The sequence below is a fragment of the Heptranchias perlo genome, chromosome 15 (genome assembly GCF_035084215.1).
Source record: "Heptranchias perlo isolate sHepPer1 chromosome 15, sHepPer1.hap1, whole genome shotgun sequence".
NCBI lineage: Eukaryota > Metazoa > Chordata > Chondrichthyes > Hexanchiformes > Hexanchidae > Heptranchias > Heptranchias perlo.
The window spans coordinates 1,384,753-1,406,801 of record NC_090339.1 but is presented as its reverse complement, the minus strand read 5'-3'; the positions used below and the strand labels follow the sequence as shown (position 1 = coordinate 1,406,801).

Here is a 22,049-nt window from a genome sequence, read left to right as displayed (position 1 = left end):
TGCAGCTTATACTGCCACTCTTTATTATCTTTTCACAATCTTATTTGTCCACATTAAACCACATCTGCCACTCATCAGCCCAGCTCCCCAGTCTATCCAGGTCCTTCTGTATTAGATCAGACTGTTCCCAGTTGTTTCCAGTCCCTCCTGGTTTGATATCATCTGCAAACTTGGAGAGTTTTGTTTCTGTCCTCACTTGCAACTCAGTTGGAAACAATACATTGTAAACAGCAGTGGCCCGAGCACTGATCCCTGAGCTGCTCCATTAAACTCCCCTCCAAGTCACACACCATCCCGACTTGGAAATATATCGCCGTTCCTTCATCGTCGCTGGGTCAAAATCCTGGAACTCCCTTCCTAACAGCCCTGTGGGAGAACCTTCACCACACGGACTGCAGCGGTTCAAGAAGGCGGCTCACCACCACCTTCTCAAGGGCAATTAGGGATGGGCAATAAATGCCGGCCTCGCCAGCGATGCCCACATCCCCAGAACAATAAAACCTCTATCCTTGCTGATTGAACTCCAGACAGAACTACGCTGCTCAGGCAATGTACGAACCACTTCAGAAGCTTTCCAATGGTGTGCCTTCCAACCTGTTGGACCAATCTACCACGTGACACTCCATCAAAGTCACTGTTGAATTTAATTCATTCCTAATTACGAGAATGGATGTCAACACCAAAGCTCCAGGAGCACTGAACACCAATGTGGGCTGATTGCAAATCTAAACACAATTCAGAGCCCAGAAGTCTACTGACTCCACATATGTCATATTCTCAAGAAAGGTTCTTTTAAGTGCTGACTGACATTGGCTCATCCTCAGCATTACCAATCCTTTACAATTCTTATTTCCTTCTTAATGTCTTATTCTTACCAAGTGTGGTTCGAGCAGGAGTCGAATCTCTCTTAATCCAAAATGAGACCCACGACAGGACAACAGTCAGTATACACGGGATGTAGGTCTGTATAGCAAAATATCCCATTCTTCTGCTTAAATCAAAGTAAACAGTCATCACAGTGTAGTGTCCTGTTTAAAAAACATGAACAATGAGGGTCAGTCCATACACAGTCTTATTCTAATCTCCACATTAAAATGACCAGAACATCCCATATCATTTCAGTTCTCACTTGGACCCGTAATGTCCGTAATTAGAATAATGTAAAAGAGTAGATTTTAATTTTTAAAATATTTAAGTTATATGTAATGTAACAAGGTGATTGAGGGCCGGTGTGAGGGCCTGAAACCACAGCAAGGGGAACACCCCGATAAGGACCTCACCTTGGAGCGAATGGTTACTGGAGTGGATGGACACCTCACCCAGCCGCGAGGAGGCGAGGAGGAGGGGAAGAGGGAGGAGGGGAGGAGAGAGGGAGAGGAGGGAGTTGGTGTCTCGGTCCTGCTGAATGGAATGTACTGTGTAGTTTTGTTTTGTGTTCTGTAAACTAGAAAAATTGTTTTCAGTGTGGATTGTTCGAGGACCTCTGGTTGCAGGACACTGGACACTCCAAGATGGTGATGCCGAGTAACATGTGGGATCGGTGTCTGTAATAGAGAAAGAAATACACCCACCCATAATGGAGGACATGTTTATAGAACTGGTGAGGACTCTCCCTGTACACCATCAGAGCCCCCCGAGGGGCTCTCTCAGTACACCATCATAGCCCCCGAGGGACTCTCCCTGTATACCATCATAGCCCCCGAGGGACTCTCCCTGTACACCATCATAGCCTCCGAGCAGCTCTCCCAGTACACGACCATGACCTCCGAGGGGCTCTCCCTCTACACCATCATAGCCCCCGAGGGGCTCTCCCAGTACACCATCATAGCCCCCGAGAGGCTCTCCCAGTACACCATCATAGCACCTGAGGGACTCTCCCAGTACACCATCATAGCCCCCCGAGAGGCTCTCCCAGTACACCATCATAGCCCCCGAGAGGCTCTCCCAGTACACCATCATAGCACCTGAGGGACTCTCCCAGTACACCATCATAGCCCCCGAGGGTCTCTGTCAGTACACCATCATAGCACCTGAGGGACTCTCCCAGTACATCATCATAGCCCCCGAGAAGCTCTCTCAGTACACCATCATAGCCCCCGAGGGACTCTCCCTGTATACCATCATAGCCCCCGAGGGGCTCTCCCAGTACACCATCATAGCCTCCGAGCAGCTCTCCCAGTACACGACCATGACCTCCGAGGGGCTCTCCCTCTACACCATCATAGCCCCCGAGGGGCTCTCCCAGTACACCATCATAGCCCCCGAGGGGCTCTCCCAGTACACCATCATAGCCCCCGAGGGGCTCTCCCTCTACACCATCACGGCCCCCGAGGGGCTCTCCCAGTACACCATCATAGCCCCCGAGGGGCTCTCTCAGTACACCATCATAGCCCCCGAGGGGCTCTCCCTGTACACCATCATAGCCCCCGAGGGGCTCTCTCAGTACACCATCATAGTCCCCGAGGGGCTCTCTCAGTACACCATCATAGCCCCCGAGGGGCTCTCCCTCTACACCATCATAGCCCCCGAGAGGCTCTCCCAGTACACCATCATGGCCCCCAAGGGGCTCTCCCAGTACACCATCATGGCCCCCGAGGGGCTCTCCCAGTACACCATCATAGCCCCCGAGGGGCTCTCCCAGTACACCATCATAGCCCCCGAGGGGCTCTCCCAGTACACCATCATAGCCCCCGAGGGGCTCTCCCTCTACACCATCATAGCCCCCGAGGGGCTCTCCCAGTACACCATCATAGCCCCCGAGGGGCTCTCCCTCTACACCATCACGGCCCCCGAGGGGCTCTCCCAGTACACCATCATAGCCCCCGAGGGGCTCTCTCAGTACACCATCATAGCCCCCGAGGGGCTCTCCCTGTACACCATCATAGCCCCCGAGGGGCTCTCTCAGTACACCATCATAGCCCCCGAGGGGCTCTCTCAGTACACCATCATAGCCCCCGAGGGGCTCTTCCTCTACACCATCATAGCCCCCGAGGGGCTCTCTCAGTACACCATCATAGCCCCCGAGGGGCTCTTCCTCTACACCATCATAGCCCCCGAGGGGCTCTCCCAGTACACCATCATAGCCCCCGAGGGGCTCTCCCTCTACACCATCATAGCCCCCGAGGGGCTCTCCCAGTACACCATCATAGCCCCCGAGGGGCTCTCCCTCTACACCATCATGGCCCCCGAGGGGCTCTCCCAGTACACCATCATAGCCCCCGAGGGGCTCTCCCAGTACACCATCATGGTCCCCGAGGGTCTCTCCCAGTACACCATCATGGTCCCCGAGGGTCTCTCTCAGTACACCATCATGGTCCCCGAGGGTCTCTCCCAGTACACCATCATGTCATTTGGATTATATGGGGCCTCAGCCACCTTCCAAAGCCTTGGGGCCCAAATATTGAGGCATCATACCCGGTATAATCATCTAAAGTACGGACAGGGGTTCCCATTTACGGAAAGTAGAGGCTGTATTAGACAGCCTGAGGATATTAGGGCTCACAGCAAACCCAGAGAAGTGTCTCATTGGGTTGTCAGAGGTTAAACACCTCGGGTCCACTGTAGGGGGAGGGTGTTGAACCCTCAGGTGGGCAAAGTTGAATCGATAATAACCCAGCCCCCGACCGGTGAATGAGAAGTGAGTCGGGGCCTAATTGGGTGTCACGGTTATTATCGACGATTTATTCCTGACTTTGCTCCACGAACCCCCAGCCCCCCGCCCACCCCCGTTATCGACCAGACCAAAGCGAATGTACCCGGAGCGGTGGACCCCTGGGGTGGAGGCAGCTCTCGGGGATCTGAGCCCAGCCCCGTGTACTGGTCCTGTGCTCATGGTCCCAGGCTTTAGCCTGAAGTTTGTTCTGTGGGCCGATGCCTCAGAGGTGGGTTTGGGAGCTGCACTTTCTCAAATAATTGAGGGAGAGGAAGATACCATGCTCTACCAGAGCAGAAACCTGTTGCCCACGGAGCAACGATACGCTCGGGTAGAGAAGGAGTGCCTGTCAATTAAACGGGTGACAGAAACTTTAAGATACTGCCTGCTGTGGTACCAGTTTGTCTTGGTGCCCAATCACGTGCCCCTCTGGATGCCTGTTTTACCCGGTGGTTTGAGTCGCTCCAGCCCGACTGTTTTGAGGTGGAACACAGGGCAGGTGTGGCTCATGGGAATGCTGATTGCCTCTCCTGACGTATTGCCTCATGGCGCAGGTCCCTGAAGCCAATGGGTCTATACTGGAGTGGGAGGGGGATTGTAGCAAGGTGATTGAGGGCTGGTCTGTCAGCCTCAGGCTGATACCACAGTAAGGGTATTGTCCCTTTAAGATCTTCATCTTTAAGAGGTAATTGCTAATAGGGTGGGTGGAGACATCCCTCAGCCAGGTGTGCATAAAGGGCAAGGTTCAAGAGAAGTAGGAGACAGGAAGAATTGTCTCGTTCCTGCTGAATTGAATGTACTGTGTAGTTTTATTTTTGTGTTCTGTAAACTATAAAAAGTGTTTTAAGTGCGGATTGTTCTAGGACGTCTGGTTGTAGGACAATGGAGGCTCCGAGACGGGAGTGGCGAGCAACAGTTGTTCAAATCGATCAAGATGGCCGACCTGCTCCTCGTATCTCGGAACCACGCTCCATCGTTTCTAACTCATTCTTTCCCATGATGTGAGGACTACAGAACTCATCATCTCCCCCCGACTCCGACAATCTACAGGTTTCAAAACCAAAGCCTGGTGTCACTCAATCATTTTCCTGATTTACCTGGCTTTCTCCTCTCATATTGAGGGTCTCCTACACCATGGGGTCTTGGCCCCTCAGCTTGGTTTCCTATCAATTAAACATTTTACTTTCAACCTTTCACTTGACCTCCATGAAACCAGAATCCGGACATGGATTGTTTCAGTTCTGTAGCAACACTGGCCGTTCTAAACCGGGCCACAGTAACGCTGTAAAGGAAAGGGTTAATCATTGAAAGTTGCAAATCTGAAACTTAGACAGAGCCCCCTATTTAAACTGGGGGCAGTTTTCAGCAGCTGTCTTTTGGTGTCAATTTAAAACTCACCTGAGTACAGACCACCTAAACAGGTGTACAGTAAACTGTATACAGGTGTACAGTGATGTGTGTACAGAGAACCTGACAGGTGTACAGTGACCTGGGTACAGGGAATCATAGAATCATAGAAAATAGGAGCAAGAGTAGGCCATTCGGCCCTTCGGGCCTGCTCCGCCATTCAAAATGATCATGGCTGATCATCTAACTCAGTACCCTGTTCCCGCTTTTTCCCCATATCCCTTGATCCCTTTAGCATTAAGAAATATATCTATCTCCTTCTTGAATACATCTAATGACTTGGCCTCCACTGCCTTCTGTGGTAGAGAATTCCACAGGTTCACCACCCTCTGAGGGAAGAAATTTCTCCTCATCTCAGTTCTAAATGGCAGACCCCCTATCCTGAGACTGTGACCCCTGGTTCTGGACTCCCCAGCCATCGGGAACATCCTCTTCGCATCTAGTCTGTCTAGTCCTGTTAGAATTTTATATGTTTCGATGAGATCACCCCTCGTTCTTCTAAACTCTAGTGAATATAGGCCTAGTCGACCCAATCTCTCCTCATACGTCAGTCCTGCCATCCCAGGAATCAGTCTGGTAAACCTTCGTTGCACTCCCTCCATGGCAAGGACATCCTTCCTCAGATAAGGAGACCAAAACTGCACACAATACTCCAGGTGTGGTCTCACCAAGGCCCTGTATAAATGCAGTAAGACATCCCTGCTCCTGTACTCAAATCCTCTTGCAATGAAGGCCAACATACCATTCGCCTTCCTAACTGCTTGCTGCACCTGAATGCTCGCTTTCAGAGACTGGTGTACAAGGACACCCAGGTCTCGTTGCACCTCCCCTTTTCCCAATCTATCACCGTTCAGATAATAATCTGCCTTTCTGTTTTTACAACCAAAGTGGATAACCTCACATTTATCCACGTTATACTGCATCTGCCATGTTCTTGCCCACTCAACCAACTTGTCTAAATCACATTGGAGCCTCTTTGCATCCTCCTCACACTCACATTCCACCCCAGCTTTGTGTCATCCGTAAACTTGGAAATGTTACATTTAGTTCCCTCATCCAAATCAATGATATATATTGTGAATAGCTGGGGCCCAAGCACTGATCCCTGCGGTACCCCACTAGTCACTGCCTGCCACCCCGAAAAAGACCCGTTTATTCCTACTCTCTGTTTCCTGTCTGTTAACCAATTTTCAATCCATGCCAGTATATTCCCCCAATCTCATGTGCTTTAATTTTGCACACTGACCTCTTGTGTGGGACCTTATCAAAAACCTTTTGAAAATCCAAGTACACCACATCCACTGGTTCTCCCCTATCTATTCTACTAGATACCTCCTGACAGGTGTACAGTGACCTGTGTACAGAGTACCTGACAGGTGTACAGTGACCTGTGTACAGAGTACCTGACAGGTGTACAGTGACCTGTGTACAGAGTACCTGACTGGTGTACAGTGACCTGTGTACAGAGTACCTGACTGGTGTACAGTGACCTGTGTACAGAGTACCTGACTGGTGTATATTTACACACAATCACCATCATGGTTCATTTCTCTTTCCATGACGAACTCTCTTTGAAGGTTCCGAATTGTTTTCCTGATTTGAAATAGACAGGCTGATAAATACAAGGATATCACAATGAATTTAAATAACTAATGAATTCAAAGGAATATCAAGCATATACAAATTGTACTAATCATATAAGATGTTTGTATTTGAATTGAATGCCTTGGCTCCTCCCTCAGCAACTGCCCAAAAATCTGAAGTAATTGTTGCAATGACTGTATGAAGTTGAGCGGGCCCACAATCAGTGTGAGTGAAATTAGTTTTTATTCATTTATTCACTGTGGCTAAATATTAAAAACACCATCGAGCTAAATCTTAAAAAGATCTTGCATTTATATAGCGCCTTCCACGACCTCAAAGCGCATCTCACCCAATGAAGTACTTTTGAAGTCTAGTCACTGTTGTAATATAGGAAACACAGCAACCAATTTGCTCACAGCAAGCTCCCACAAACAGCGATGTGATAATGACCAGATAACCTGTTTTTAGTGAGGTTGATTGAGGGATGAATGTTGCCCAGGACACCGAGGAGAACTCCCCTGCTCTTCTTCAAATAGTGCCCCTGGGATGTATTACATCACCTAAGAGGGCAGATAGGGCTTTGCTTTAACGTCTCTTGTGAAAGAAGACACCTCCGTCAGTGCAGCAATCCCCCACTACTGACCCTCCAACAGTGCAGCGCTCCCTCAGTACTGACCCTCCGACAGTGCAGCACTCCCTCAGTACTGACCCTCCGACAGTGCAGCACTCCCTCAGTACTGACCCTCCGACAGTGCAGCGCTCCCTCAGTACTGACCCTCCAACAGTGCAGCATTCCCTCAGTACTGACCCTCCGACAGTGCAGCACTCCCTCAGTACTGACCCTCCGACAGTGCAGCGCTCCCTCAGTACTGACCCTCCGACAGTGCAGCGCTCCCTCAGTACTGACCCTCCGACAGTGCAGCGCTCCCTCAGCACCGACCATCCGACAGTGCAGCGCTCCCTCAGTACTGACCCTCCGACAGTGCAGCACTCCCTCAGCACCGACCCTCCGACAGTGCAGCACTCCCTCAGTACTGACCCTCTGACAGTGCAGCGCTCCCTCAGTACTGACCCTCCGGCAGTGCAGCGCTCCCTCAGTACTGACCCTCCGACAGTGCAGCACTCCCTCAGCACCGACCCTCCGACAGTGCAGCGCTCCCTCAGTACTGACCTTCCGACAGTGCAGCATTCCCTCAGTACTGACCCTCTGACAGTGCAGCTCTCCCTCAGTACTGACCCTCCGACAGTGCAGCGCTCCCTCAGTACTGACACTCCGACAGTGCAGCACTCCCTCAGCACCGACCCTCCGACAGTGCAGCGCTCCCTCAGTAATGACACTCCGACAGTGCAGCATTCCCTCAGTACTGACCTTCCAACAATGCAGCACTCCCATTGCTGCAGGAGTTCCTCAGGGCAGTGTCCTCGGCCCAACCATCTTCAGCTGCTTCATCAATGACCTTCCCTCCATCATAAGGTCAGAAATGTTCGCTGATGACTGCACAGTGTTCAGTTCCATTCGCAACCCCTCAGATAATGAAGCAGTCCGAGCCCGCATGCAGCAAGACCTGGACAACATCCAGGTTTGGGCTGATAAGTGGCAAGTAACATTCACGCCAGACAAGTGCCAGGCAATGACCATCTCCAACAAGAGAGAGTCTAACCAACTCCCCTTGACATTCAACGGCATTACCATCGCCGAATCCCCCACCATCAACATCCTGGGGGTCACCATTGACCAGAAACTTAACTGGACCAGCCACATAAATACTGTGGCTACAAAAGCAGGTCAGAGGCTGGGTATTCTGCGGCGAGTGACTCACTTCCTGACTCCCCAAAGCCTTTCCACCATCTACAAGGCACAAGTCAGGAGTGTGATGGAATACTCTCCACTTGCCTGGATGAGTGCAGCTCAACAACACTTAAGAAGCTCGACACCATCCAGGACAAAGCAGCCCGCTTGATTGACACCCCATCCACCACCCTAAACATTCACTCCCTTCACCACCGGCGCACAGTGGCTGCAGTGTGCACCATCCACAGGATGCACTGCAGCAACTCGCCAAGGCTTCTTCGACAGCACCTCCCAAACCAGCCACCTCTACCACCTAGAAGGACAAGGGCAGCAGGCACATGGGAACAACACCACCTGCACGTTCCCCTCCAAGTCACACACCATCCCGACTTGAAAATATATCGCCGTTCGTTCATCATCGCTGGGACAATATCCTGGAACTCCCTTCCTAACAGCACTGTGGGAGAACCTTCACCACACGGACTGCAGCGGTTCAAGAAGGCGGCTCACCACCACCTTCTCAAGGGCAATTAGGGATGGGCAATAAATGCCGGCCTCGCCAGCGACGCCCACATCCCATGAACGAATAACAAAAATAAAGTACTGACCCTCCGACAATGCAACACTCCCTCAGTACTGACCCTCCGACAGTGCAGCACTCCCTCAGTACTGACCCTCCGACAGTGCGTCACTCCCTCAGTACTGACCCTCCGACAGTGCAACACTCCCTCAGTACTGACCCATCGACAGTGCAACACTCCCTCAGTACTGACCCTCCGACAGTGCAGCGCTCCCTGAGTACTGACCCTCCGACAGTGCAGCGCTCCCTCAGTACTGACCCTCCGACAGTGCAGCGCTCCCTCAGTACTGACCCTCTGACAGTGCAGCACTCCCTCAGTACTGACCCTCTGACAGTGCAGCAGTCCCTTTTGGAAGAGCAACAAAACAGAAATACTTCATCTTTGGTGAAAACAAGGTGTAATATAAATGCAAGTTCTTTCTTTCTTTAACCTGACACTATTAGAATCACGTCTGGGCGGAGCTCTCAGTGTGACTGGAATCTCATCCAGGACAGTTATGGAACAAAAAGCAGTTTCAGTATTCGTACCATTCGATGTTTTATTTGGGTTTTTAAATTTATTCTTGGATCTGTTTGGCACTACTGATGCATCAGTTATCTATTGGCCTCAGTTAACCATCTCGTGTGGGTCTGGAGTCACATCTAGGCCCAGACCGGCTAAGGACGGCAGGTTTCCTTCCCTCAAGGACATTAGTGCACCAATTGGGTTTTTTCATCCATCCGGCCGTTTTCTTGGCCATTTTTTCTAGTGTCAGCCACAAATCACCAGATTTATTGAATTCACATTCACAACTTGCCCTGTTGGGATTTGAACTCCAAACTAGCTGGCTCGTTAGTCTCGTAGTGTACACGACTGCTTTCAATAATGGTGATGTTGTTGCCAATTAATTTAACGGGGAGGAGGCTGAGGATGGGGAGAAAAACAGCCAGTCCCCTTCAAACATCAGCACCGCAACCCGCAGAGCCCTCACCTACCCGGAAAATGGAGAGGGAGTGGGCGGAGTGAGGTCAGAGGCAAGGGACCTGTTGCAGTAAATCCCGGTGCAACAGAGGCGTGTGAAGTGGTGGTGAGTCAGCCGTAGAGACAGCCCGGGTATCGAGAGCCAAACAGGACTGGGAGAGGCTGAGACAGGTGACCTTGTCCATGGATACCAGGGCAGGCATAGAGTGCTGGACTAACCCCACAGTCCGAACGCCCAGGGTCAGTTCATTCAGAGGACACGATCAAAAGTAATCAGTTTGATCCTGATGCAACACAATGACATCCACACCTCGTCCATGACAAGATAGCTTTACCTGTTCAAGGAAAGGACACAGGGTGTCACATCCTTGGCACAATGCCTGGAAGCAGAACGAGCATCCCGGGATCCTGGCTGCATTCGTTGGCACCGATGACACGGGCGAGGATAGCCGCCTGGCAAGGGCCTGATGTCAATGTCACCACAGTGAACGGACTGGGCTGGTGAAGCAAAGTCACTTGTCTGACGGGTGAAAATGGGCCAAATCTGGGATTGATCTCCTTAGTTCAGAGGAGGTTAAGGGGAGATTTAATAGAGGTGTTCAAAATTACAAAAGATTTTGATAGAGTAAATAAGGTTGATTCCGGGTATGGAAGGGTTGTCTTATGAGGAAAGATTGAACAGGTTGGGTCTATACTCATTGGAGTTTAAAAGAATGAGAGGAGAGAAACATACAAGATTCTGAGGGGACTCGATAGGGTAGATGCTGAGAGGATGTTTCCCCTCATGGGGGAATCTAAAACTAGGGGGGGTAGTCTCAGAATAAGGGGTCGCCCGTTTAAGACAGAAATGAGGAGGAATTTCTTCTCCTAAAGGGTCGTGAATCTTTGGAATTCTTTACCCCAAAAAGCTGTGGAGGCTGAGTCATTGAATACATTCAAGGCTGAGTTAGACAAATTTTTGATCAGCAAGGGAGTCAAAGGATATGGGGAAAAGGCGGGAAACTGGAGTTGAGGTAAAAATCAGATCAGCCATGATCTCATTAAATGGCGGAGCAGGCTCGAGGGGCCGAATGGCCAACTCCTGCTCCTATCTCTTATGATCTCTTATGGTCTTATGGTCAGTGGCAGGAGGGTCGGTAACCAGAGGACACAGATTTAAGATAATTGGCAAAAGAACCAGAGTGGAGATGAGGAGATTTTTTTTCTTTTTGCTGTGAGTTGTGATGATCTGGAATGCACTGCCTGAAAGGGTGGTGGAGGCAGACTCAATGGGTAACTTTCAAAAGGGAATTGGATAAATACTTGAAGGGAAAACAATTATAGGGCTATGGGGCAAGAACAGGGGAGTGGGACTAATTGGATAACTCTTTCAAAGAGCCGGCACAGGCACTATGGGCTGAACGGCCTCCTTCCATGCTGTGCGATTCTATGAAAGGCCACACAGTGCGTGAGACGGACGAGCAGGAAGTGAGAGGCATGGAGGAAGAATGTCAGTCGGGTAGGATCCCACCCGTCATGTGGAGCAGCATGAACTGGAGAGTTGGTGCAGGTACTTCACCTGAGCAAGGTATCAGAAATGGTTTTTAACCCACGTCAGTGGCACTGTGATGAGCTAAATCCCAAGGCTATGGGACAGAAATTGGCATCAGTCCCATTTCAAGTTATAACCTTTCCACCTCAGAACTTCTTCACTCATGAGGTGTCCCAAACCCAGCTAATTCTTCGACTGGGATATCTACAAGCAGAGGGAGCATAGCTTATAGAATCAGTATGATAGCATTCTAGCCCCATCTCTGGCCTTACAACAACAACAACTTGCATTTATATAGCGCCTTTAACATAGTAAAATGTGCCATTACATAGAATCTACAGTACAGAAACAGGCCATTTGTCCCAACTGGTCTATGCTGGTGTTTATGTTCCATACGAGCCTCCTCTCACTCTGATTACCTCTTCCCACCATATCCCTCCATTCACTTCTACCCCATGTGTGCATCAAACCTCCCGTTAAATACAGCAATGCTCTCTGCTTCAATCACTCCTTGTGGCAGTGAGTTCCACATTCTCACCACTCAGTGTAAAGAAATTCCTCTTTAATTCTTTATATGATCTGTTATTGGCGACCTTGTGTTTTTGCCTCCTTGTTCTGGATTCCCTCACAAGTGGAAACAATTTCTCCACATCCACCCGAGCGAAACCTTTCAAAATCTTAAAGGTCTTTAACTGTTCTCCTCTTAGTCTTTTCTCCAGAGAAAAGAGCCCAGCCTGCTCAGTCTTTCCTGATAGTTCCATCCCCAGAATTCTGGGAACATACGTGTGAAACTTTTCTGCACTTTCTCCAATGCTTTACTCTCCTATTTGTAGACAAGAACTGCAAACAGTACTCCAAGTCTGGTCTAAAGGAGGCTCTATATAAATTGAACATTACCTTCCTGTATCCTATTACTCTAGAAATGAACCCTCGTACTTGGCACTCTTTATGACCTTATCAAATTCTGTTGCTACTTTAGTGAATGATGTATCTGTATTCCCAGATTTCTTTGCTCCTCTATCCCGTTCAGGTTCTCGTCTTCCAAGGAATAAGTGGCCTCCTTATTCCTCCTACCAAATTGAACCACCTCACACTGCACTGTAATTTCATTTACCATTTATCCACTCACTATACAAGCCTGTTTATGTCTTCCTGTATTTTGGTGCAGAGCTCCTCGATATTAGCTATGTGTCCTAACTTAGTGCCATCTGTAAATTTGGACACCGTACCTCCAAGTTTCTGAATCCAAATCATTTATGTCTAGGGTGAACAACAGTGGTCCCAGAGTGGATCGCGAGCAGCGCCCCCTTTGAGCCGGGGGTTGCAGAATATACCTTATAACCCACAGTGAGGCTGCCTACAGCTCCCCAGACCAACTTGGAAGGTCAGATTTATCCCTGCAAACCATGCATTTGAGTTAAGCTCAGTATCTCGCAAAGGACACGTTCCTCACTCGCTGAGTGCCAGTTCAAACAAGGCAAGTCCTAAACGCTGAACCTAATCTCCAAATGGGGCAAATCCTAAACACTGAACCTAATCTCCAAATGGGGCAAATCCTAAACGCTGAATCTAATCTCCAAATGGGGCAAGTCCTAAACACTGACCCCAATCTTTAAACAAGGCAAATCCTAAACACTGACCCCAATCTTTAAACAAGGCAAATCCTAAACACTGACCCCAATCTTTAAACAAGGCAAATCCTAAACACTGACCCCAATCCCCAAACAAGGCAAATCCTAAACACTGACCCCAATCTTCAAACAAGGCAAATCCTAAACACTGACCCCAATCTTTAAACAAGGCAAATCCTAAACACTGACCCCAATCTTCAAACAAGGCAAATCCTAAACACTGACCCCAATCTTTAAACAAGGCAAATCCTAAACACTGACCCCAATCTTCAAACAAGGCAAATCCTAAACACTGACCCCAATCTTTAAACAAGGCAAATCCTAAACACTGACCCCAATCTTTAAACAAGGCAAATCCTAAACACTGACCCCAATCTTCAAACAAGGCAAATCCTAAACACTGACCCCAATCTTCAAACAAGGCAAATCCTAAACACTGACCCCAATCTTTAAACAAGGCAAATCCTAAACACTGACCTCAATCTTCAAACAAGGCAAATCCTAAACACTGACCCCAATCTTCAAACAAGGCAAATCCTAAACACTGACCCCAATCTTCAAACAAGGCAAATCCTAAACACTGACCCCAATCTTCAAACAAGGCAAATCCTAAACACTGACCCCAATCTTTAAACAAGGCAAATCCTAAACACTGACCCCAATCTCCGAACGCTCCGCACCTGCTGTGGTTTTGAGAACTTCTGACGTGTTCCTGAGGCCGACAAAATCAAACTGGTAAAGTCTCCAGGATCGCTGATTCGCCACTTCGATCGAATACTTCCTCCACCTGTACGTTATCTCATCTCTCGGATATCCATCTGCAGGCACAACACCGCAGGATCATTGGTTACAGTCAATGAACTGACCATACCACAGTCACAGGAACAAAAAGGTCGAACTCTATCAGTGTAATGTACAAACACACAGCCCAAGGGAAGAGCTTCTGTCCTCACTTTTCACTAAATATTTGTACAGTTCAAGACCTTGCATTTCTATAGCACCTTTCAGAACCTCGAGACGTCCCAAAGCGCTTCACAGTCACTGATCCAACAATCAGCAATAGGATAATGACCAGATAATCTGTTTTAGTGATGTTGGTTGAGGGATCAATATTTACCAGGACATGGGGAGATCTCCCCTGCTCTTCTTTGAATAGTGCCATGGGATATTTTACATCCACCTGAGAGGGCAGACGGGGCATCAGGTTAACGTCTCATCCCTCAGTACTGCACTGGGAGCATCAGCGGGGATTATGTGCTCAAGTCTCTGGAGTGGGATTTGATTCCACGCCTTTCAGATTCAGAGGCGAGAGAGATACCATTGAGCCATAGCTGAAAATGGCCTAGCTGAGGAAAGCTAGTGTTGAGAGTGGAAAATTTATATTTCTGAACCCGTGTTTCAACAAAAAACACTCCCAGGGCAGGTACAGCATGGGTTAGATACAGATTAGAGCTCCCTCTACACTGTCCCATCAAACACTCCCAGGGCAGGTACAGCACGGGTTAGATACAGAGTAAAGCTCCCTCTACACTGTCCCATCAAACACTCCCAGGGCAGGTACAGGGTTAGATACAGATTAGAGCTCCCTTAGCCTCAGCCTCTGCAGAGTGTGACCCACTAATGCAGCGTGGTAGTTTTCCAATTCCCACACCAACCGCCCTGTGTCCTTACTGACAGAGGTTGTCAATGATGGACAATTTAATGCAACTTCTTGCTGTGGCCTGGTGCCCTCTGTGTACTCGGATCTGAATTCACATTGTGCAGTGTTGTCCAAAAGAGTTCGCTGACTCGTTACAGGTGTCGCTATGGCGACACTGTTTTAGTCACATGAATTAATTTTAGTGGAAAATGCCTCACACATACTCAGACAATACAGGTACATGTACTTCACATGTGTATATTTACTGAAAAAACATCTCCAATCATTCAGTAACCATGGAAATAAAGCACTCACACTGCTCAAAATACACTCACACACTCTGCTTTCCATCTCACATTTTACAAACAAACACAAGAAAAAGTTTAAAGTTCCCAAGCACAGGCTGTGCGAATATGAGTATTGAGGTTCGAGGCTCGACGACTGCATCTATTACTTGTGTTTGTTTAATGATCAGAAATGCAATTAGCCACATCTGGATTCCTAATTAGCCACATGTGGTTCCTGTCTAATGTAATGGGCAGGACTGGCCGATCAGACAAAGGAAGATTTGATCGTTCATGTCCACGATGGATTTGAACCCTGTGTAGTCCACGATGGATTTGAACCCTGTGTAGTCCACATTAGATTTGAACCCTGTGTAGTCCACGATGGATTTGAACCCTGTGTAGTCCACCTTGGATTTGAACCCTGTGTAGTCCACATTAGATTTGAACCCTGTGTAGTCCACCTTGGATTTGAACCCTGTGTAGTCCACATTAGATTTGAACCCTGTGTAGTCCACGATGGATTTGAACCCTGTGTAGTCCACATTAGATTTGAACCCTGTGTAGTCCACCTTGGATTTGAACCCTGTGTAGTCCACGATGGATTTGAACCCTGTGTAGTCCACGATCGATTTGAACCCTGTGTAGTCCACGGTGGATTTGAACCCTGTGTAGTCCACGATCGATTTGAACCCTGTGTAGTCCACGATGGATTTGAACCCTGTGTAGTCCACGATCGATTTGAACCCTGTGTAGTCCACGATCGATTTGAACCCTGTGTAGTCCACGATCGATTTGAACCCTGTGTAGTCCACGATCGATTTGAACCCTGTGTAGTCCACGATGGATTTGAACCCTGTGTAGTCCACGATGGATTTGAACCCTGTGTAGTCCACGATGGATTTGAACCCTGTGTAGTCCACATTGGATTTGAACCCTATGTAGTCCAGGTTGGATTTGAACCCTGTTTAGTCCACATTGGATTTGAACCCTGTGTAGTCCACGATGGATTTGAACCCTGTGTAGTCCACGGTGGATTTGAACCCTGTGTCGTCCACATTGGATTTGAACCCTGTGTAGTCCACATTGGATTTGAACCCTGTGTAGTCCACGGTGGATTTGAACCCTGTGTCGTCCACATTGGATTTGAACCCTGTGTAGTCCACATTGGATTTGAATCCTGTGTAGTCCACATTGGATTTGAACCCTGTGTAGTCCACATTGGATTTGAATCCTGTGTAGTCCACCTTGGATTTGAACCCTGTGTAGTCCACGGTGGATTTGAACCCTGTGTAGTCCACATTGGATTTGAACCCTGTGTAGCCCACCTTGGATTTGAACCCTGTGTAGTTCACGGTGGATTTGAACCCTGTGTCGTCCACGATGGATTTGAACCCTGTGTAGTCCACGATAGATTTGAACCCTGTGTAGTCCACGATGGATTTGAACCCTATGTAGTCCACAATGGATTTGAACCCTGCGTAGTCCACATTGGATTTGAACCCTGTGTAGTCCACCTTGGATTTGAACCCTCTGTAGTCCACGGTGGATTTGAACCCTGTGTCGTCCACATTGGATTTGAACCCTGTGTAGCCCACCTTGGATTTGAACCCTGTGTAGTTCACGGTGGATTTGAACCCTGTGTCGTCCACGATGGATTTGAACCCTGTGTAGTCCACGATGGATTTGAACCCTGTGTAGTCCACGTTGGATTTGAACCCTGTGTCGTCCACGATGGATTTGAACCCTGTGTAGTCCACGATAGATTTGAACCCTGTGTAGTCCACGATGGATTTGAACCCTATGTAGTCCACAATGGATTTGAACCCTGCGTAGTCCACATTGGATTTGAACCCTGTGTAGTCCACCTTGGATTTGAACCCTCTGTAGTCCACGGTGGATTTGAACCCTGTGTCGTCCACATTGGATTTGAACCCTGTGTAGTCCATATTGGATTTTAACCCTGTGTAGTCCACCTTGGATTTGAACCCTGTGTAGTCCACGATGGATTTGAACCCTGTGTAGTCCACGTTGGATTTGAACCCTGTGTAGTCCACGTTGGATTTGAACCCAGTGTAGTCCACGTTGGATTTGAACCCTGTTTAGTCCACATTGGATTTGAACTCTGTGTAGTCCACGTTGGATTTGAACCCTGTGTAGTCCATATTGGATTTTAACCCTGTGTAGTACACCTTGGATTTGAACCCTGTGTAGTCCACGATGGATTTGAACCCTGTGTAGTCCACGTTGGATTTGAACCCTGTGTAGTCCACGTTGGATTTGAACCCTGTGTAGTCCACGATGGATTTGAACCCTGTGTAGTCCACGTTGGATTTGAACCCAGTGTAGTCCACGTTGGATTTGAACCCTGTTTAGTCCACATTGGATTTGAACTCTGTGTAGTCCACGTTGGATTTGAACCCTGTGTAGTCCACGTTGGATTTGAACCCTGTGTAGTCCATGATGGATTTGAATCCTGTGTAGTCCACCTTGGATTTGAACCCTGTGTAGTCCACGTTGGATTTGAACCCTGTGTAGTCCACGATGAATTTGAACCCTATGTAGTCCACGTTGGATTTGAACCCTGTTTAGTCCACACTGGATTTGAACCCTGTGTAGTCCACGTTGGATTTGAACCCTGTGTAGTCCACGATGGATTTGAATCCTGTGTAGTCCACATTGGATTTGAACCCTGTGTAGTCCACGATGGATTTGAACCCTATGTAGTCCACGTTGGATTTGAACCCTGTTTAGTCCACATTGGATTTGAACCCTGTGTAGTCCACGTTGGATTTGAACCCTGTTTAGTCCACGTTGGATTTGAACCCTGTGTAGTCCACGATGGATTTGAACCCTGTGTAGTCCACGTTGGATTTGAACCCTGTGTAGTCCACGATGGATTTGAACCCTGTGTAGTCCACGATGGATTTGAACCCTGTTTAGTCCACATTGGATTTGAACCCTGTGTAGTCCACGATGGATTTGAACCCTGTGTAGTCCACGTTGGATTTGAACCCTGTGTAGTCCACGTTGGATTTGAACCTTGTGGAGTCCACATTGGATTTGAACCCTATGTAGTCCACGTTGGATTTGAACCCTGTGTAGTCCACGATGTATTTGAACCCTGTGGAGTCCACATTGGATTTGAACCCTGTGTCGTGCACATTGGATTTGAACCCTGTGTAGTCCACGTTGGATTTGAACCCTGTGTAGTCCACAATGGATTTGAACCCTGTGTAGTCCACATTGGATTTGAACCCTTGGTAGTCCACGATGGATTTGAACCCTGTGTAGTCCACATTAGATTTGAACCCTGTGTAGTCCACATTGGATTTGAACCCTGTGTAGTCCATATTGGATTTGAACCCTGTTTAGTCCACCTTGGATTTGAACCCTGTGTAGTCCACGTTGGATTTGAACCCTGTGTAGTCCATGATGGATTTGAACCCTGTGTAGTCCACATTGGATTTGAACCCTGTGTCGTCCACGATGGATTTGAACCCTGTGTAGTCCATGATGGATTTGAACCCTGTGTAGTCCACATTGGATTTGAACCCTGTGTCGTCCACGATGGATTTGAACCCTGTGTAGTCCACGATGGATTTGAACCCTGTGTAGTCCACATTGGATTTGAACCCTGTGTCGTCCACGATGGATTTGAACCCTGTGTAGTCCATGATGGATTTGAACCCTGTGTAGTCCACCTTGGATTTGAACCCTGTGTAGTCCACCTTGGATTTGAACCCTGTTTAGTCCACCTTGGATTTGAACCCTGTGTAGTCCACGATGGATTTGAACCCAGTATCGTCCACATTGGATTTGAACCCTGTGTAGTCCATGATGGATTTGAACCCTGTGTCGTCCACGATGGATTTGAACCCAGTGTAGTCCACATTGGATTTGAACCCTGTGTTTTTGCAGTGCCCTGGGATCCAATCAATGGCTGACTTTACAAAGCAATGGTCCGATTAGTCAGGGGGAGTGAAAGGAGCTACTGGATGATGGAATCTCAGCTGGTACAAGGACATTAATGAGCTGATTTGGATTCAGGTCTTGCCCCATTAACCAGCTCTCCTAATTGGATTGGGAGTGGCGCTGTGATTTATAATTTGCTTTGACTTGTTTTTGCAAGGGTCGTTCCTCTGTTGTACAATCTTCTTGTTTCAGAACAGTTCTTGTTGTCGATTTTATGACCTCCTGCTGGCGAACAGTTCCACATTTAACAGCAGTCTCCTCCCATAGAATCATAGAATCTTCCAGCACAGGAGGCTGCCATTCGGCCCGTCGTGCCAGTGCCGGCTCTTTGAAAGAGATGTCCCATTAGTCCCACACCCCACCATTTTCCTCATAACCCTGCAAATGAGGCCTCTTCATGTACATGTCCAATTACCCTTTGAAAGGTCTGATGGAATCTACTTCCATTACCCTTTCAGGGAGTGCGTTCCAGATCATAACAACCCTCTGTGTGAAAACTTTCTCCTCATTTCCCCTCTAGTTCTTTTGCCAATTATTTTAAATCAACGACCTTTGGTTACCGACCCACTTGCCAGTGGCAACAGTTTCTCTCTACTTGTTCTATCAAAACCCCTCATAACTTTGAACACCTCTATTAAGTCTCCCCTCTGCTCTAAGGAGAACAATCCCAACTTCTCCAATGCCTCCACATAACCGAAGTCCCTCATCCCTGGAATCATCCTGGTAAACCTCCTCTGTACCCTCACCAAGACTTTGACTTTCTTCTTAAAATGTGTTGCCCAGAATTGGACACAAAACTCATTGCTCACGTAATGATTCTTGAACCTAGACATTGAATTCCACTGTGAGTTCCTCCCACACTCTTCTCATTTAAGGGTTAGTGGCTATCGATCAGGAGTTGGGACCTTGGCTGATATCAGCCCGGAGCTGGAGCCAGCCTTTGCCTCAGTGTAGCATTCCCACCTCAGGCTCAGAAAGTGTAGTGGTTCGAACCCCACTCCAGACAGTTCCAGTGAGAGGAGACCAGAGTACTGGCTCTGAATTATGGGTTAACAACCTACTTTTAACTTCACAACTCTATATGTCCTTCATCTCCATATTAAGGTTTCCTTCCTTCCTCAACTAGTGCCACTAAATATAAATCAACTGGTCATTTGTCACATTTCTATTTGGAGCAACTTGCTCTGTGCAACCTGGTTGTCGTGTTAGCCTATATAACAGTCACTTTACTTCAAGGTAATTTATTGCGTGTGAAGTACTTTGAGATGTTCCTGACAGTTGTAATAAGGTGTAATATAAATAGAAGTCTTTCACATATGAGTTACATCTGCAATTTTATTCACCTATCTGTGTGAGCACTGTTTTTTATTATTGCCTTATTAAATAACCCCCAGTTTGAAGTTGCCTTTCCCTGTATGTCCTTCAGTACCAGATAAAGACATGATAATCAAGGTATCTTGTTGCTCACCCCTGTGCTCGCTGATCTACATTGGCTCCCGGTCCAGCAATGCCTCGATTTTAAAATTCTCATCCTGGTTTTCAAATCCCTCCATGGCCTCACCCCTCCCTATCTCTGTAACCTCCTCCAGCCCTACAACCCTCCGTGATCTCTGCGCTCCTCCAATTCTGGCCTCTTGTCCATCCCCGATTTTAATCGCTCCACCATTGCTGGCCGTGCCTTCAGTTGCCTCGGCCCTAAGCTCTGGAATTTCCTCCTTAAACCTCTCCACCTCTCTCTCCTCCTTTAAGTCTCTCCTTAAAACCTACCTCTTTGACCGAGCTTTTTGTCACCTGTCCTAATATCTCCTTATGTGGCTTGGTGTAAAATTTTGTCTGATTTATGCTTCTGTGAAGCGCCTTGGGACATTTTACGATGTTAAAGTCGCTATATAAATGCAAATTGTTAGTGTTGTATAAACTGGTCTTGGGCAGTGGGGCAAAATGGACGAATCGGACGCTCATTTCACATCCTGCCTGATTTACTTTTCTATTGACTGCAATGGAAAAAAAAATCAGGCAGGAGTAAAAAGTGCAGTAAATAGTGAAGTAAACAGTGCATAAACAGTGCAGTAAATAGTGCATAAACAGTGCAGTAAATAGTGCATAAACAGTGCAGTAAATAGTGCATAAACAGTGCAGTAAATAGTGCATAAACAGTGCAGTAAATAGTGAAGTAAATAGTGAAGTAAACAGTGCAGTAAACAGTGCAGTAAATAGTGCATAAACAGTGCAGTAAATAGTGAAGTAAACAGTGCATAAACAGTGCAGTAAATAGTGAAGTAAACAGTGCAGTAAACAGTGCATAAATAGTGCTGTAAACAGTGCATAAATAGTGCTGTAAACAGTGCATAAATAGTGCAGTAAATGCAGTAAACAGTGCAGTAAACAGTGCATAAATAGTGCTGTAAACAGTGCATAAATAGTGCACAAATAGTGCTGTAAACAGTGCATAAATAGCGCTGTAAACAGTGCATAAATAGTGCTGTAAACAGTGCATAAATAGTGCATAAATAGTGCAGTAAACAGTGCATAAATAGTGCTGTAAACAGTGCATAAATAGTGCTGTAAACAGTGCATAAATAGTGCAGTAAATGCAGTAAACAGTGCAGTAAACAGTGCATAAATAGTGCAATAAATAGTGCAGTGAACAGTGCAGTAAATAGTGAAGTAAACAGTGCAGTAAACAGTGCATAAATAGTGCTGTAAACAGTGCATAAATAGTGCTGTAAACAGTGCATAAATAGTGCTGTAAACAGTGCATAAATAGTGCTGTAAACAGTGTATAAATAGTGCTGTAAACAGTGCATAAATAGTGCAGTAAATGCAGTAAACAGTGCAGTAAACAGTGCATAAATAGTGCAATAAATAGTGCAGTGAACAGTGCAGTAAATAGTGAAGTAAATAGTGAAGTAAACAGTGCAGTAAACAGTACAGAAATAGTGCATAAATAGTGCTGTAAACAGTGCATGAACAGTGCATAAATAGTGCTGTAAACAGTGCATGACCAGTGCAT

At 47.5% G+C, this 22,049-nt stretch overlaps 1 protein-coding gene across 1 annotated transcript in view; it reads right to left on the bottom strand.

The window, feature by feature from the left end:
- The window catches only part of LOC137332661 (gamma-aminobutyric acid receptor subunit gamma-4-like), a 191,856-nt gene that overhangs the window by 16,309 nt on the left and 153,498 nt on the right, over positions 1 to 22,049 (bottom strand). Inside the window, exons 4-5 of the mRNA XM_067996608.1 lie at positions 13,819 to 13,956; positions 876 to 1,028 (exon numbers count right to left, since the gene is read on the bottom strand). Of these exons, the coding sequence (XP_067852709.1) occupies positions 876 to 1,028; positions 13,819 to 13,956 (291 nt within the window). The remainder of the gene's footprint in view (positions 1 to 875; positions 1,029 to 13,818; positions 13,957 to 22,049) is intronic.